At 44.1% G+C, this 19,361-nt stretch overlaps 2 protein-coding genes across 6 annotated transcripts in view; one reads left to right on the plus strand and one right to left on the minus strand.

Annotated features, from left to right (window-relative positions):
- The window catches only part of LOC310773984 (uncharacterized protein), a 67,111-nt gene extending 58,781 nt beyond the window's left edge, over positions 1-8,330 (minus strand). For all 4 annotated transcript variants that reach the window (XR_014552569.1, XR_014552570.1, XR_014552571.1 and 1 more), the window contains exon 1: positions 8,178-8,330. Coding sequence is in view for 1 of the 4 variants with exons in the window: in XM_083634030.1 (XP_083490156.1) it covers positions 8,178-8,235 (58 nt within the window). In the remaining 3 variants the exon portion in view is untranslated. The remainder of the gene's footprint in view (positions 1-8,177) is intronic.
- A 799-nt stretch (positions 8,331-9,129) lies between these two features.
- Positions 9,130-19,361, plus strand: part of LOC310774125 (uncharacterized protein) — a 45,054-nt gene continuing 34,822 nt past the window's right edge. For both annotated transcript variants that reach the window (XR_014552579.1, XM_083634198.1), the window contains exons 1-3: positions 9,130-9,281; positions 12,273-12,575; positions 17,943-18,203. Coding sequence is in view for 1 of the 2 variants with exons in the window: in XM_083634198.1 (XP_083490324.1) it covers positions 9,218-9,281; positions 12,273-12,575; positions 17,943-18,203 (628 nt within the window). In the remaining variant the exon portion in view is untranslated. The remainder of the gene's footprint in view (positions 9,282-12,272; positions 12,576-17,942; positions 18,204-19,361) is intronic.

The following is a 19,361-nucleotide window of genomic DNA, read 5'->3' on the forward strand; positions in this document are numbered from 1 at the left end:
CCCGTACCAGACTCAAAACGTTTGGGGACAGAGCCTTCAGCGTGGCTGCCCCCACCCTCTGGAACGCTCTCCCTGCCGAAATCCGTAACGCCCCGACCCTGAACAGTTTCAAAACACACCTCAAAACACATCTCTTTTCCATGGCCTTTCCACATTAATTAGTTCAGTTTAGTTCAACCGTCCCTGTTGTTTGTTTTGTTTGTTTGTTTGTTTCCTCCCCCCTCTCTCCCCTATCTGTATCCCACTTTTGTGAAGCGACCTTGGGTTTTATGAAAGGCGCTATATAAATTAAAGTTATTATTATTATTATTATTATATATGAGAATTAACTGACGTCATATCTGACGTCATTACGGACGTCATACTAAGACTTTGACTGACCACATCATACTAGAACTTGATTGACGTCAGGGGTGATGGGATTAGATTATGCACAAATGGCCTTCTGCTTGAACTATGGTCTAGAGACCTCACTTCAATCATGAGAGGCCAGTTCGTAGGATTTAACAAACTTTATTTAGCAATCGGCATGCATGGCAAATGCTTTGGCGCATGACTCCATTAGCCAGTGGCGCTGCTCTTGAGGCAAGAGGAGGGCATCTGCTTAGGCTAGGAGATCCCCCAAAAGGAAGATCTGATTACCGGAGGTTAATTGAGATCTGCGGGCACCGGTAGTTGATTGTACTTTTCTGGCCTTCGACCTTTTAACGACTTATGGCTACTTGCGGCTGGCGCTTCCCAACTCGGTCGGGCCTTCGATCTTGACCCCCCTACTTGCGTTGCGGCTGGCGCTTCCCAGCTCGGTCGGGCCTTGCGCGCCGCACGACTTGGCCTTCTGACTGACCCTGACTCTCTCTCTCGACTCTCTCTCTCCCCCAAAAATGAGGGCTCAAGGGAGATGGACTGCTGTGAAGCTGCTGCTGTTATGATCGGCCAGAGAGAGAGAGGTGACGTAGAACCCTTGCTATATATATGAGAATTAACTGACGTCATATCTGACGTCATTACGGACGTCATACTAAGACTTTGACTGACCACATCATACTAGAACTTGATTGACGTCAGGGGTGATCGGATTAGATTATGCACGAATGGCCTTCTGCTTGAAATATGGTCTAGAGACCTCACGATGTGCTGGTGCACCTAAATTTAAAAATAAGGTGCACCAGTGCACCCACGGTAGAAAGTTAGTCTGGAGCCCTGATCTGTGATGTCATGGAGATCAGAACTATGACTAAACCACAGCAGCACATAGAGGAAGGAAATGAGTCAAAAGCCAGCCCAGATTAACAACACAGTGTGATCAGGTGCCCAAGAGGGTGATGTCACTAGAACAGGGGTGCCCAAATTCTTTCCCATGAAGGGCCAAAACTCAATCTGGGTGGAGGGCCGAGGGCCAAAAATAAACGTTGTGGAATTACATTAAAATGTATTGTGTTTTATAGAAAATTAACATTCTAAATCTAAAATAACATTTCAATATAATAATCTACTTTTTATCTGTTTGGTAATTGTAATAATTTGCAATTGGTTATATATATTTAAAAAAACATCTGCATTTGTGGGGAGCTTAAACATTTAATCAGTAAACACCCCGTTAAAAACAGTTGTATTTTCCACCTTTGTAATCAAGAGAGAAATTTGACTTAATTCACAACTTGAAAAATCCTCAAGGTACTTTGAAAATCAGCTTTATTGTCCATCTTTTGTATACAATTTGCCATGACAATTTGACAAAAACGTGCAATATCCTGGTTGCTAATGTGGTTCCTCCTCTGGTCGTTAAAGGCGCCTGTTCGGAGGGAGGGGAACTGGTTGGAATAGCGTGGAATAACCTCCCACGTGCTATGTCCTACCAGTGAAGCTTCCTCTGTCAGGTGAAAAGAAGCAGCTGGCTAAGTAACTGCCCATGTCTCGGAGGAAGCATGGAGCCAGTTTCGGCTCTCCCCAGATCGGCAGAGGGTGGAGCAGCAACCAGGATAAATAAATTAAGTTAGCACTAATGGGGGATAAAAAATGGGATAAAAAATTGGTCAGCACTGCACTAGAAGCACCCCCCTCCATCCACTTGACAGAAAAAATGTTAAATTTACTAAGCCAACAAAGACTATTTTACATTTAGCCTACATTAACTTAAACTGTACAGGCTAAACAAACACACATGCTGTGTGCGCGCACACGCACACACACACACACACACACACACACCTCAAGGGTCTGTGTGTGCGGTTGTGGTAAAAAAAAGAAGAAGAAGAAGAAGGGAAGAAAGATGCTTTCGTTTATGACTTGTACAGTATATCCAGTGGTAAGATATACATCTGACTGAAATGAGTGTAGACTGAGCTGTGCCACCAGACAGAGAGAGCACTTGCTCTCGCTGTCTCTCGCTCTCTCCCTGCCGAATCATATAAGCTTCCTCGCGGCACGGCAGCAAATGCTTTGCGGACCGGCAACAGTCCGGGGTCCGGTGGTTGGGAACCACTGCAGTAAGGCGGACCACCAGTGGGCCGCGGGGCTCTGCCTGGTAGTCTGCCAGAGCATTACTTTTTTTTTTAAGACAACAGTTTTCACATACACATTAAAGACGAGATGAACCCATCGGAAACCCAGTGGCGCGTTGGGTCGGACTCGGGGGTCACGTTTCAGACAGAAAACAAAACTTGTCTGAGATGACAGTTTGAGAGGCGGGCCATAGTAGCATGTCGATGATTTGATTTGACAATTCTGGGGACTGGATTTGGCATTGGCCAATCCTAGCGTGTTCTGCCCCAAATCTAGTGAGATTTCAGGGTGTTGTGGCTAGAGATGCTGCGATCGAGATTTTTCAATTCCGATCCGATTTCGATATTTTAGCTCAAAACCGATCCGATTCCGATCAAATTTCGATACCCGATTCGATACCGATACCGATACAGCACATATTTAAGTCTCTCTATGCTGTCTGATAGCTAGCAGGCAACAAACATTTTTAGGGTTAGGTATGTATGTGTGTGCTTTGGTAATATAGTATGTAAACGATTTAGTTCATCTAATTCATTTGATGTAAAACTAAAACATAACAATCAAATTAGGGCTGGGCGAGATGGATGATTTAATATTCCATAGCTCTGACCTAAGCAAATCTGACATCACTATTGTGATATAATATTTTTTTTAGTAAAGTGTATCACTCAATAGTCAATACAAAAAATAATGGCTTTTATAGAACCGAAAGCCTAGCTGCTTAGTCTGCAGATAAAACATAAAAAATTACATTTAGACTCTTATTGGCATGACGGCAACATATAAGCGGTCTGAATTTTGCATGGGGCCAGTTCTATAGTGAGGCATGGAAAGCCTCACTATACGCCATCATATCTGTGTCGTTTCACTTTTGACTGAAAAATGATGCCTGTAGTCTAGATTAAAGAAAATACATGTATGTGATGTTGACAATTATGTAGGCTATGTGCGCATTCGTTTTCCTTATAGATCATGAGTGCTCCGCAGCTAGCTACGTTAGCTTGCATGTAACGTTAGTTGATTTTGGAGACACAAACCCTGGACGTTTCATTTTGAGTAGGCTAATGCATGAGGTTCTCTATGGTTTACGCCAGCTCTGGGAGTATGAAATGCTTTAAATGCGGGGGTTTTGGTCACAACAAGCTTGTGGAGCGCTGCCCTGCAACTAGATAGCCTAACCAGCTAGCTAACGTTAGCCCCGTTAGCCATCATCACAACAGCTAACGTTAACGCCAAAACAAATCCGCTGCCTCATCCCCACGTTTGGTTTAGCGTAACGCCAGCTCAGACTTTCCCCTAATCTCAGAAACCTTGCGGGGCATGTATTGCAAATTGCAATAGTGGTTGTTTTGTTATCATTTGAAACTGTCAGCCACACTGGGGGCGGCCATGTTTTGCTAGTCTATGGTGCGGACGCGTGATTTCGAATCGCACATAGGTTAAGGACGGGTGTGTCTGACGTTTTGGCCCTGGCCATCCTAGGCTCAACGCGGCCTCTGTGTGCTGCTGCTGCTGCTGCTGCTGCATGCTGGATAGAAATCCTGGAGCGGAGTCATGGAATGGAGTGCTTATATCGGAGCCTTGGATCGGTCATTTTCGCTGGAATCCGATCCGATCCGATCCATGTTTTTTGGCTGATATCGCGCCGATATCCGATCACATGATCGGATCGCAGCATCTCTAGTTGTGGCACTGTTGTGGCGTGGTGAGAGTCACAGGCAGCCAGCTGCCTTTGTGTGGAGAGTGCAGCCTGCCAGCCTGGAATCTCCGAGGGGCCGGGGTTTGAATTCGGCCTTAAACTAATGTTATCCTGGAAATTCATGCGATTTTAACAAGGGTTAGGGTTTCAAAACGTACCCCGACCACAACGGTGGTTGCCCTCGCTGGCGACACTAAACTTTTAGCTAACCTGTTCAGATCTATGTTCGCACTGGCATCCCAAGTGTCATCATACTATTATGGGATGCGAACAGTTATATTATGGGACGGGCGTTTCCCAGGCAACGACACGCGTTGACACGTTTTGGAACAGCGCCGCACGCTGGCACGATGCCCCTGAAAGCAAAATGCGTATTGTTTTGAATGATTTGGCATAGGGTTGTGCGATGTCATAAAAATACCCATCATTCGTGATTGTTTTACAGTGAAACATCGTGTTGGACGTTTGCATCGTCATTGATGGGTGGGGGTGGAGGGAATAATTAATTATTTATTAAGTCCCTACGTTGCTGTAATTCCATTTGGCTAGCCGCTGCAATGCGTTCACGTTAACAACAGGACAGCTGAGCTCTATTGATACCAGCGGGCTTGGATAGGCTATTAGCCTCTGCTCTCTACAGCACAGAGCCAGGCGACTGAAGTGGGCAGTGGCTGTCACTACCAGCAATTTGAACGGCGCAAAACAAATAACGTTAACGTTACAGATCCTCACCAACAACGTGTGTGTGTTGAATTTAACTAGCTGGCAGAAAACTGACTGAATTACTGGCTGATACAGTATAACGTTAGATTTGCGTGGGCTTTTGAACCAAATGAAATGTAGCCATTTCTCCCTTTAGGAGAAATGGCTAGAGAAACGCAGCTGCTGTATCTATGGAGCGACTCCAACTTTCACTTTGGAAACAGGCGAGTTAAATTCACAGTTGAAGACTTGTACTCACTTTGGGTTGAAAACAGGAAAGAACGTGAAGTTTCTTCTTTGTCTTAAAAAGTTTTCACAACAACACAGCCGACTTCTCATGCGCCGGGGACGCCCCGGTGCGCTTGTTTAATGTCGCCGGGGACGGGGCGTCCCCGGCGACATTAAACAAGCGCACCCAGTTCAGAGAAGCAGTGGAGCAGAGGAGGGGGAGGGGAGGCTCAAGCCCCCAGGAATAGCGCTGGGCTGTGAAGCCATTTGAACATGGTGGCGAAGCTCTGTATTGCAAGTCACGTGACGCCATGCGGAAAGGAAAATTCCCATCCACTTGCATAGGGATCCCGGCAGCTGTTAAACCCAGGGGAATTTTTTCCGGGTGTCACTCAAAGTATACAACAACTCTTTTATTTATCAAATAACTTTTTATGGGGCGTTTTTTCTTCAGAAGCCACTAAGAGCCGTATACGGGTGGATTTTCTTCATCTACATCTACATCCATGGGTGGGAGGGGTGGGAGACGTCATGGAATACGTCATGGCACACATGCGCACTTCGCCTTATACGCACTATACGGGTGTATTTTCTTCTTTTAATACATCCATGGGTGGGAGTGGGTGGGAGACGTCATGGCACACATGCGCACTTCGCCTTGGGCCGCATGGTCAGGAAGTAAAACCAGGAAGAAAAACCCCCCATGATGGCTTCATGCGCCAGTGAGCAGCCTCCGTCTGAATGCATCGGTGGGCGTGGCTCGTCCCCTATCCAGTTCTTTTAATACATCCATGGGGAGGCTTCCCTGAACTGAACTGGGTGCGCTTGTTTAACGGGGCGTCCCCCACGCGTCACGGTAAGTGGACTTGGCCTTTTTTATTATTAAAACGACACAATTTTAATTCAAACAGATCATTAATTACGATCTGTTCTGTAAAAGATTCCACTGATTCATAACAGGTTTAAAGTCATGTTATAGCAGTCGTTGGGTGCACTTAGTGACAAGCGAGACAACAGTAAAATGGACAGGTTTTTGTATTGAGTTTGGCGTCCGTGGGCGTAACCCATAAGTACCCCTAGCGTTGCGTAGCAACAACACCGGAGGTAACTCCAGAGTGACCTTACGAATACCATATCTGGCTTTAAAAATTAGCCTGCTACAGCCTCTGAAAGGCAGCAATGTTGGCCGTGCATGCCAGCATTCTCAAGGAGTAGAAGAACCTTTTTCTTCATGCACACACCTAATCCACTCAAATCGGCCCCGTGGCTGTGACCCACTTTGGGGTCCCACCCCACCAGTTGAGAAGCACTGCACTAGAGCAGCTGACTTGTCTGATAATGTTTGCTTCAGCTTTTACTCACAAGTTCACAACAGCAAATACATTTGATCAGAGAAGAATCCCTCCCTATATCCAGAGAAAATCACATCAATCACATTGATTTCCCATCAATGTGACATCACAGATAGATTAGGGGCTGGTACAAACTCCTCTCTCATCTGTAGAACATTTAAATCGGTAATAAATGTTACATAAATCCACACAAACCTGTGCTTTGCCATGACTGAAATATCACATGAATGCAACATTTTGCTGTTTGGAAACCACTGCTTATGGAAATGTTGATTTTCAACTAGCCAGTGGTTTCTAAACGGAGGTCCAACAACTTCTGGTATTTTAAAGCATTCTATATGTAGGATCGCGTGGTAAAATAGTTTGATTTAGATGTTTCATAAGATTTCATTATGTCAAACAACCACCAATAGCTGGTTTTAATGGTGAATCAGGTTATTTCCGCTTCCATTTTCTCACCCACCCATGTCGTCCCATCTACAGCTTAAAAAGGAGGGGAGACTTCAGTGTCAGCAGCCAAGCATTACTGTACAGGGCGATGTCTAAATATTCCAATCATTAGGTCATCTTCACATGGGTCGTACTACACGGAAAGTATGTTGACTTTCTGCTAACTTGCAATACTTATGAGATTCAACTTTATTGCAGTCGTTTCACCATCCAGTCCTAAACTGGGCAACATTGACAGTAGTGGCCTATATTGTTAGCAGCTGTAACGTTAGCCCTTTTCTAGTCTGGGCACCTTCCACCCCGCTTTTTGTCATGGGGGCGTAAACCCCGGACCCAGAAATAACACCGGATGGCAATGCGCCTAACAACGTCTTTGTTGCCGTTAGCTTGACGCGGTGATGTTACCTAAACTAGAGTCTGATCAAAACAAAGCTAGCGTTACATAAAACAAAACGTTTATGCAATATGGCATCTCCGCCACCACCGCCTGACACACCGGTCAAAACGGTGAAAGAGGATTCTGATACTTGGGTCAAATTGTCAAGTTAACGTGAAAGTTGACGAGCTAGAAACGCTGCCATCCGGTCTAGGGCGGGCTCTAGGCGGGAACCAGTAGGGTGACAAAATCAATTGTGGGCGGGAGCCAGGCTCTTTCTCGCCGAGAAGAGCCTGGTGACGCGAGGTTAGCCCTTTTCAGAACGCTTGTATATTCAGAGATCATACGTTAGCCCCGTTATGACTCTTTCCGTGTTACAGACTATGCTCTATGCACTATGTAGGGTAGCATAGTCTACACGGAAATAGTCATAACGGGGCTAGTGTAGACAATGCTACACGGAAAGAGTAATAACGGGGCTAATCATACGTATGATCTGAATATACAAGCGTTCTGAAAAGGGCTACTGTGACGTTAGCAATAGATGTAGCTTCCATTACCTCAGCTGACCCCATGCTAGCTTCGACGCCTTCAGAATGAATGCCCATGGCTACCCCTATCCACTTCCTCTGTTGTGTTTTACTGAACAGTAGCCTACGCTTCTCACAATCACACCAATCGACATCAAATCCGTGACTTTAGCAGCAACACGTCCACATTACACAACGTAACGTTATTGTTATTATACATCAAGCATTAACTTAAAACAGTAATGTGAAGTGAAATGGGAGTTGGGGTAGCCACGACGCGCAACAAGGACTTGCGCGTCGCGGCTAGAGTTCGGGCGTTTCCAGTGTGTTGAACCTACCTGGTATGGAGTCCAACAGCGAGAGCGTCAGGAGGCAGAGAAACACGCGTCTGTCCATCCCCACTGGTTATGAGCCAAACAGCAACAACTACATATGAAAGGATATGGTTTACCAAACTTTACAGTTCAACTTATGTCGGCATGGGTGTGGGCATAGTCTCAGCTTCTTAAAACAGACTGTCTCATCTACATCCGGCGAATGACGGAAGCATTTGAAAATTGCGGAAGCCAAGTGTGAGACTAGTGCACATCTGCAACAATAAGACGAGCCACAATAAGCATTTCCGGCGACCGTTTTTCAGAGTAAAATAACCTTTTTGCACAAGCGTAGAGAACACAGAAGCCATTGAAAAAGTATACATTTGCACAGTAAAACTATAAATGAAGCATTTAAACGAAGCTATACAATACAGATTATGTTTCTGTATGACAATAACTGTTTCACTAACATTAAGAACGTTCTTCTCAGTATATAAAATAGATAAATGCTGTTCTACTATATAAATACAATACTATATACGTGTATATATATATATATATATAGTTGTAACTATGGGTTGGCAGATATCAGACACAGAACACACACAGACAATACAGCCATCAACATTAACATATGCCACCATGCCACCTTCTGGCTGTCCAGCAGTATTGCATGGTGATGACCTCTTCCTGAATGTAGCCCTAAACAGTAAATATTTAAAAAAAATAAAACTTTCATTAATCAACATTAATTGACCCCTTAATTCATGCCCATGAAATTCAATTAATATGTGTGGGAGAGAGAGAGAGAGAGAGAGAGAGAGAGAGAGAGAGAGAGAGAGTGAGAGAGAGAGAGAGAGAGAGAGAGAGAGAGAGAGAGAGAGAGAGAGAGAGGAAGGGAGAGAGACCTTGAAATTTAGTTTCAGTTTCGTTCATTGCTGATTCGTTTCGTTCGTTGCTGAAAAGGTAGGACGAAGCCCGCGGTCGCCATTACACCCAATGCCGACAACAACAAGTCTACTATCTTTTTCACGTGAAGCTGTTTCTGTTTGGCTGTAGAAATGGACAGAGGTGTGTGTTTCTGCCTGCTGGCACTATCCCTTTTGGGCTCCATGGTGACGTTAGGTAAGTAAGCTGCATCAGCTAGTTCAGTTGCTGGAAACGCCCGGAGTTCTTAGAACCCCGGAAATGCCGGTGTTACAACTTGACAGTATAAACATTGAGTCGCACCATAACCCGTGTGCTTTGAAAAATGCTTTTCGCCTTTGAAAGATGTATGGTGGAAACAAGGGTTTTTATCATAGTGTCTTTGATATGAGTTGCATTCAGGTTTTATTACAGATAGAGCTGCCCCTTTTGGGGCAAAACACATTGGTGAGGCACAGACAATCCATATGTCCAGATGTCATGAAGTCGTCATGCATTAGACTCTGGAGATGATGTGCCCTGCGTTTTTAAGCTACAAAACCATTAGCTAGCAAGGCAGCAGCAAGTTTGCCTCTAGAAAACAACCAATTTTTTATTTTTTATTTTTTTCGCTGGGCCAGGGCAAGAAGTGGGCGGGCCTGTGCCTACCCGGGCCCGCCCGTAGAAACGCCCCTGATCTGAAGTCATGTGACTCTTCATGTCCCTTCGTGACTTTTACAGAGCGCGCTGTCCCGCCTACAAAATAACGTTTTGCCGATCTATTGTATTCACCTTATGCAGGTGTGTGTGTGTGTGTGTGTGTGTGTGTGTGTGTGTGTGTGTGTGTGTGTGTGTGTGTGTGTGTGTGTGTGTGTGTGTGTGTGTGTGTGTGTGTGTGTGTGTGTGTCTCTCTGAAGAGGTTATATCTGACCCCAGTATCTCTGTGAGAGCAACTGTGAATATCTGTGGAGTAGATCATCAACTCCCTCTAACGAATGCCTGAGGTCACCTCATGAGGGCGCAACAACAAAGACAACGGCAACACTGGACTGAGTTAAAACTCCAAGGGAAACTTGCATGTCTCCCTGCAGCAGATCACTCTGTTTCTCATGCAGTGTTTAAAAGTGTCGCTCTGGATGAGAGCATTATCATCTTCATTGTAAAAGCAAGACTGCAGGTTTTACCAACCAAGCTCAATCTTTCCATCTGGCTTCCTCCTGACAGTCATGCTCCTCACTGTATACATCATGGTCATGAACAGATCACTGAAACCATGGCTCACATCTTAAATGGTTGCCATGCATACAAATGGATTTATGTAGGCATGACGCATGATTTCGAATCGCACATAGGTTACGCAAAAACCACACCCTGTGCCCGCCTACGCAGCAGCAGTCAAGCGCCGGGATTGGCCAGGAGCAAGTCTTTTGTCTTTTGACAGCTGGAATCTCCCACACCACAACCACTGCACGGCACGCAGCCCAGCGCTTTCATGAACCAACTGAATTGCTCTTGATAGCGGACATTGAAATGAATTATTAGTGTAATGAAAACGTAACACACAAGCTTTTAACACATTTCCCACACACCACAAACACTGTGCCTAGCCCAGCGATTTTATTAACCAAATTGCTCTTGATAGCAGACATTGAAAATAAATTACTGTAATAACTCCGTAATAACGCCAATGAAAGCGTAACACAAGCTTTTAACACACAATCGATTTTTAAACATTTAATTCAAAACATCATTGTAAAATTCAGGCCTTTAGCCAAAGCTTCAATAACAGAGCTCAGCTGACAGTTTAACCTGCAAATGAAAAATATAAAATGAAAAATACAATAGGCTACAGCACATAGGCCTAGCAACCCCCCCCCCCAGGCCAGCCGTTTGTTCCAGGCCAGTGAAGTCCCAACAATCTACAACATGCACTACAAACATGCAATAATATAAAATCATAGATAAAAAGTTGAATCATACACAAATAAACAATAAATAAAACCAATGGCCAAGGGCAGCATCTGTTATTCTGGCTGAGGCGGGTGGTCAGAAAGTCAAATAACATTAAAATACATTGTATGCTTTGGTGCGATGTAGGATTTTGTCCTCATTGCAGCTTCGCTTGGCGTTGTTGCTTCTCACAGGAATGGTGTCCCTGTAACGGAGCCCAACATGAGCATGAACGCCTGGCCAATCCCGGCGCTTGACTGCTGCGTAGGCGGGCACAGGGCGTGGTTTTTGCCTAACCTATGTGCGATTCGAAATCATGCAGGCATGACAGATTAGTGGATCTGATATCAAGATATCTCTTATATTTTCGGGTCTTCAATATCGCTTTTTAAACACACTATTGTGAAGCCGAGCTTGTTCACTCTGTGTAGTGATGATTCAGATGTGTTCTCGAATATTCCAGCTAACACTCCTGATGTTGTTGTTGTCAATGAAAATGGTAGAGAGGTGTTTGTTCTAGAGGTTGGCTGTACCTTTGACCACAGCCTAGAGGAGGCCTTTCTAACCAAGATGATGAAATAACAACAGCTAGAACAGACCATTTCACAGCTGGGCTACAGGTGTAAACTTCTAGTTTTCATATTTGGTAGCCTAGGTCATGTCCATAAGCTGATTGTGAGAGGCCTTCAGATGGCTGGTCTCCCAAAGAGAAGGGCCAAGCACTTAGCGAGGTATTGTTCAATATATTATCGGCAGCCGCTCAATATGGAGGAGGCGCTGCTTTTTGTACCCATGAAGTGGATACTGACCGCTATCTTGTATTACAGTATAACTGTATATATCAACCTGCCATGTTATCATCCTGTGTCTTTCTTATGTGTATGCATTATTGTGGTTGCCATCTGGGCACTCATGTAACTGACCGACTCCCAGCATTTGACTGCACTATTACTGTTTATGTCCTTTGCATACTTGTATTTATGTGGACATAAATAAATATTTCAAATGTGTGTGTGTGTGTGTGTGTGTGTGTGTGTGTGTGTGTGTGTGTGTGTGTGTTCAAAAACCAGTGCAAAATAGACTGGGCCAGGGTACTGGCTAAACAAAAAATGAAAAAAAGGCCCATCTTTCTCCTTTTTGGTTTAAAATGGGACAATGGATTTCAAAACGGCCAGTGGGCTGCAGTTGGCCCACTGCCCCCATCTGGCAGATTCAGGTTAAGTTTCCCCTTGACTCTGACAAATTGTTCTCTCTTTGTAGCTCGAGAGGAAACAAAATACCTTGAATTGGGAGGGACACTTGACTTGCTGCCAAACACTTCTGCTGTTTCCAAACCTCTAACCAGCATCCTGTGGAAACACGGGGTCAATTTGGTGGCAGAATGGATCCAGAGTATCAATCTGCCTGTGGAGTACTATGCAGGATTTAAAGGCCGCACACAGCTGAATACATCGACTGGACGTTTGGAAATCAAAGATTTGGCTAAAAGTGACGGTGGAGTGTATTCTGTGGAGCTCAACAACAAACTCCAAACAAGCAAGACATATCGGCGGATTGTCATCAGTAAGTATGAATACTGTCCTGCAAAACACATTTTAATTGTGTTCTTGTATTTTTGTCTTTGTTATTGCAAAGTGTGGCCAACTTACGCAATGCATTGAGAAATTGTTTAAATTTTAATGATTGGTCAGGTTAAAGGGATACTTGGTATTTCTTGGTGTTGGGTGGTTGTACTTGCCGACAGTCAGTGTACTACATTAGGGATGTCCCGATACTGGTATCGGTATCCGAGCCAATATTGGCCTATTTAGCTGTACTCGTACTCCCCGATACCACTTTAAAGTATAGACGGTTTTAACTTGACAACAAAAACATTCTAAATTGAACCCCCGCTCACTTCCTGTTGCAGTGTTTGCTATGGACATAAAAGAAAAAAAAACATTAAAGTGCAGGACTGACCATTCCGTGAAAAACGTCTATACAGCTGAGCGGCGAAAACGAAAGTAACAATGTCAAGTGAATATTTCTGCAGTTTGCCGAATGCTGAGAAAAAGGAAGTGCTGTGGGGTTGCGCTCTGGTGAAAACCGTCTATAGGTGATACCCATTATGCACAATTTGTGTGGTCTTGTGAAAACCAGGTACTTCTGCAGATATACTAAAGAAAATGACTAAAACCCATAATCCAGAAAAAGTCTATTTTAATTCAACTTGAAGGCATTACAAAACACATTGTCGACATCTAATTAAATACTCTGTATCGGTATTCGGTATCGGCAAGTACCCAGATGTCAGTACTCGTACTCGGTCAGCAAAAAGTGGTATCGGGACATCCCTATACTACATGCAGTAGAATGCAGTGGTCCCAGTTTGGAGAAATGGAGACGGGCCGCGTCGTAGAGCTGTCTGCTGAGTGTGAACAGGGTCACGAGCAATCAGTAAGTATGAATGCTGTCCTGCAAAACAAATCTTAACTGTGTATTGTTGTGTTTTTGTTATTGCAAAGTGTGGTCAACTTACACAATGTATTGAGAAAATGTTTATATTTTGGATAGGTTAAAGGAGAACTTACCTCCAAAACACTTTTTTTCAGCTTTTAACCAATATATATGACTTTGGGGGTGATGTGTGAAGAATTCTGGTCAGAATTTCCACATTTGACACCAAACTGTTGCCATTTTACCATTTGTATCATTTTTCAGCAGCATATCTGGCATAAGCGCCCTCTTAGGGTCGAACACTGCTTTTTTTTTTTCTCTTAAATGAATGGGATATTTGACACGTCGTGACGTCACGGTGACCCAAAGACATTGGGATTTCAAGATAATTACTCCCCTACCCCCCCTGTACCCTTTCGGCTCCTCAGAACTCCAAGCCTATTCTTATTGAAGTTTGCTCTTAAAATACTGAACCAAACGTCGTCAAAGTTGGCACATGTCTTAATTATAGTTCGTTTCCTGCTGAATGTGTCACTATCTTATCAGTCCGAGTGGGAAGCACTGTCTCCAGCCCAGGCAGGCGGGAGCGGGCGGGAGAGAGTCGTACTGTAAACCTCATGCACTAGCGCCAAGCTCCGGCGGCGCGCGCAGCAGAAGCTGGGCTCTCTCGGTGTGTCTGTGTGTGTGTTTTGCTGTGCGGATTGGGTTTGACCGTTTGATCAAGCAAGTAGCTCCTGTGCTCTTAAAATACTGAACACCACGTTGTCATATTTGACATATGTCTTCATTGTAGACAGTTTATCGCTGAATGTGTCATTACATTATAAATATCTTACCTGGATAAGCTCTAATTATGTTGTTTATATTATCAGTCCGACTTGGAAGCACTTTCTCTCGGCCAGTCAAACGGGAGAGTGCACTCTCATGCACCCGCGGGAGCGCGCACAGCAGACAGACTGTGAATGGGCGGAGGAGGAGGATAGAGATCCGACAGGCTACTCAGCTACTGTGCCCGTCTGTGAAAAGCGTCCTGTCCAGTCGCACCTTCGCAAAAAGATGCGGGATTCCCTCAATCGCACAAAGAAAAATCGCACACCAGCTATTTCTGTCTGTGTTTGTTTGTTGCTCCGTGAGGTTACAGAGCGCCCCATGCATGGAGGAGCCAGGCTGTTTCGCCAGCCAGGGCGCAGCCTGCAACTGCGCTGAGAGGAAAACTTTTGCACAACTTTTAACAAGAATCACGAAAAGCCCCAAAACGCAAATTAAAAACAGATTTCATTGCGCGGTTTATCGCTAGTTGTACGAGGGAATGACGTGGAGAAATCTCGCATTGTGTTACCCCAGAGCGGGGGGTTTCTCCTATTGTGCGGTGATGCTGTAACGAGCCCATGTCACTTTGCTCTCGTAACGTAGTTTTGACACCTGCCATAGAGATACATGCAGAAAAATAATTAAATTTCTAGTCGCCACTGAATTACCAAATTGATATAACTTTCAACCATTTTGAGCAAAGCTCTTTCCAAACAGGCCACCAGCGTTGGCTAGTTGTTGATATTTATAAAGATATGGCCCCTCTCAAATAAATTATTTTTGAGGCAGTAGGCAAACTGTAATGGCGTCGATTTCCGGAAAAAAATCTGGACTTGAACACAGCCAAAGAGTCCAGTATAGACAAGAGCATATGTCATTTCTTGGTTTTTTCCATAGGTATTTTCAAATCACTGTTCTAATACATATCTAGGGGGTAAGTCCTCCTTTAAGCTTAAGGGTTAGGTTCAGGCGTTTTAGTGGTTAGTCTTAACACATTCAGTGCCACAGCGCTTCAGTAAAATTGTCTGGAGCCTGTGCCAGATTCACTTCCATTCAGTTGAAAACAGCTATAGAATTTTTTCTATTATGGCTATATTAACGGGGCTGGACTTTAATGAAAGATTGAACACTCCTGCTTCTTCCAAAGAAGAAATTTTGTTTCTAGACAGTTCCATTATGAAATTACAGCCTCTCCAAAAAGTGCACTTTCAAGGGTTTTCTGTCGTTTTTTTTTAGTTTCCAAGATACAGGCCCTTTTATGAATACCTTTTGCACTCTAATTTCGACAACATTCACTGACTCTGGCTGGTGTTTTCTGATGTGGTGGCGTGTGGTGTGGTTTCTGTGCAGCCTGTGTGTGTCACACACCCCTCTCCCCCCCCCCCCCCCCCCCTCCCCCCTCTCCCCTCTCCACCTCTGAGCTGCGGGCTCCTCCCACACGCACAGTTTGTTTTCTCGTTTTTGCCCCGGACAGATCCCAGCGCCCCGCCGCCCATCAAGGAAATGATGCGCGCTGGCAAACGCGACTGAACGAAAAGGCAGGCATGCTGGCTTTCTAGGAAATCGTGTGGAGATAGATAGAAGCATAAGAGCTCAGTTGTGAGCGCGGATGCAGCCGAGCCCACTCTCCGCTGTAGACAGAGCAATATATACGGCTCTGGCAGAAATGGTCCAGAAAGCATGCATCGGTTTCCACTTTCTCCGCTGTCTCCTGTACAAAGTAAAGGATCTGAGGTGGGTGGAGCAGCTCCTGTGACGATGTTTAAGGTGGCGCCGTGTGATCCCTTGAAGGGATTCATGCTCACTGGCTGGGTACGACCTTAAACAGCAGAATTATGGAATAATATGAATTATGATTTTAGGACGTCCACAGACGTCCTTGGCACTGAACGTTACTTTTTTTTAGGACGTCCACAGACGTCCTTGGCACTGAATGTGTTAAGATAGGATTAAATTCACATGAGAAATCGAGGCCGAATTTATTTTTATTATGATTATTTTATCAGACTTTATTTTTATTATGATTATTTTATCAGACAGGCAGATAAAATGACACTTTAATTATGCCAAAATGTTACATACCGTAAATAAAACATAATGGCATGTTTTACATAACTAAGTTGAAGTAGTTTTCTTATTTTGCAGAGTGAATATACATTTTGAAAAGCATATTCATGTCTGCATCTGCCAGTGGGCCGTCACCATAAGAGCAGGCATGATAATGTGTTAATTCCACTAAAGGAGAGACTTGATGTTCTCTGAAATTAGGTGGAAAAAATTCACATATATAATATATATATTGGCATCAGCAATTGGACAAAACTTAAAGAGCTGAAAAATATTGGGATATTGGATATCGGCAAAAATTCCAACAGCCTTATGGTGGGCGTCCGGGTAGTGTAGCAGTAGATTCCCTGCTCCGGCTTGGTCGGGCATCCAGGCATGATTGGCTGTGTCTGCGGGTGGGAAGCCGGGATGAGGGTATTTGTCCTGGTCGCTGCACTAGCGCCGTCTCTGGTCGGTCGGGGCGGGGCGCCTGTTTGGGGTGGAAGGGAACTGATGGAAATAGCGTGATCATCCCACGTGCTACATGTACGTCCTGCCGGTGAAGCTCCTCGCTGCCTGTCAGGTAAAAAGAAGGCAACTGGCAACTGCATATGTATCAGAGGAAGCATGTGTGTGTCTACGGCTCATCCCAAATTAGCAGAGCGGGGGGAGCAGCAGGCGGAATTGGCCAAGTACAAATGGGGGGAAATCAGAAGAAGAAAAGAACAGCCATATGTCTCAAGTGAATCTCATTGACATTCAAGAAACTATCATGAGATCAGCGTTTGATAATGAGTTGCTAAAAATACATAATTGGCAATAACTGCCCGCTATTAACGTTCACGCATATCAATGAATTGTTGCGCATAACGTTACTAATTAAACGATCTCCAACTCACGGCCATCGATTTCCTCAAGTCCCAAGTGCTGCAAAGAAAACGGGTCTGTTTTTATAGGGCTTTATTGGGTTTGTATTTGTATTCTGTAATGCAAGCTGCAGCAGTTTACTGACTTCTTTGTCACCGTATGAGTTGGATAATTCATTTAAAGTTTAGTCCTAAAGTTGCATCAGTCGTACTGGAAATAGACAGAATACAGGAAGCTAGGCGTTTTTACCTTCAAAATAAAAGCAATAATTCATTACTGGGTAAATAAAAACAACAGTCGACTCATTACGGGTGCAAATTGACTTTTCGAAGGCAGCAGATATTCTTCCAATTGATCTCTGTTGTGTATCTCGGATCACACACACATAAAACACACACATGTGGTGACGTGCCATCAGTCTTGTGATGTTGGATCGCACATGAGGAGCCGTTATGGAAATTCAGTTATGGAACAGTTCAGTTCACTTTTGCATGGGCTTCAACCACTAGAGGGCAGTCTCTATGCACGGAAACTATAAAGTATGTACTTACTTACTACTCAACAGTCATATGCATTGGTATTCAGTTGAAAAAAAAATATTTTGGAGTTTAGTTACCATTTAAACTTGACTGAGTGAAGTTGCATCCATCTTTCCCCATTGACATCCTTCCATTGACTTTACATGTATTCATACTGTGGTCAAAAGGTACTGTAGAGTGGAGGAAAGAAGATGAATAACTAGAACTTCTCTCCTGTTTTCTTCATCAACAGACAAAGTCCCAAAGCCCTCGGTGTCACGTAGGCCGCCATCTTGTTCTTGTTCCTCGCCCTTCTGCACTCTGAGCTGTGATGGAGACGTCACAGATGCTGGACAAGTCACCTACAGCTGGAAGAATGATACAGGAGCCTGGGAAGAGTCAACACAGCTGAAGAACATCACCAACGATGACAAATGGCAAAACATCTCCTGCCAAATGAAGAACCCACTTGGTGCCAAAGAGAGTGAACCCCATGACAATCCATTCCGGTTAGGTATGTACAATCTTCGGGAGAAATGGATTACATGTAACAGGATTACATAATCAGATTGCAAAAAAAGTAACTGTAATCCCTTACAGTTACAGAAGAAAATATCTAGTCAAGATTACAGTTACATTTAGTAAAAAATGGGGATTACTAGCAGGATTACACATTTAAAATACATTTTAAAATAAAGAACGATGCACACACATTAGTAACCACAAGCTTTAGTAGGGAGTGCTTATAACGTTACACCCAGCCTGCCTGCCTGCCTGCTGCTGGAGATGGGGAACACAGCAGCTAGCCAACAGAGGCCCAGTTTACACAGCAACGGTGTCCTTGGGGCCTGAAAACTCAAAAAAGTAAAAACAGGTCCCAGAGTGGAATTCTTTTATAACGCCGCCCTTACTGTCGCTGTGTAAAGTGGCAAAACGCTATTGATGTGATGACACGGCCCCCCTTTGCCATGGAAGACAATGAAAGACAATGAAAGACAATATGGGAGTGTTCAACTAGCCCATCAATACAGCCTTATGGTGGGTGTCGGGGTAGTGTAGTGGTACAGTAGATTCCCTGCATACTAGGGGTGGGGGAAAAAATCGATTCACCTAAGTATCGCGATTTTTAATGTCACGATTTTTTGAATCAATCTTTTATTCCAGAATCGATAATCGCAAAAAAAAAAAAAATCGGTGCTTGCAGTCAGGCCACTCACTGAACAGCAGGCCAGGCGCCGCCTACTGGTTTACTAGTGGTTTTATTACTTTATTAGTTAGTCTGAAGTAATAATTACACTTCAGGGTTAAAGTGGGTGCATCTCATTGTAAAATTGGACTTCAAACGGCCCAAATCTGGCTTCAAACGGCCCATATTGTGCTTCAAACGGCCCAAATTTCACGCGCGTTGGCCCATATCGGCCTGGCCTGCTTGGTATCTAATGCCCGGCCTGAATTATGATCCCAGTCCGCCCCTGTTTTTAACTATATCGCCCAGCCCTACTCATGATATATAATATACAGTCTCTAGTGTATGATTAAACTTTTCCCATGTTCTAATCTAGTGTAAAAAAGCAAACAAACTGAAAAAAGAAAAGAAAAAAATAAACAAAAATCGCAATAAATCGTAATATCGAATCGCAATAATCGTAGAATCGCAATACTTAAGAATCGC

The sequence above is a fragment of the Poromitra crassiceps genome (genome assembly GCF_964638095.1).
Source record: "Poromitra crassiceps genome assembly, chromosome: 3".
NCBI lineage: Eukaryota > Metazoa > Chordata > Actinopteri > Beryciformes > Melamphaidae > Poromitra > Poromitra crassiceps.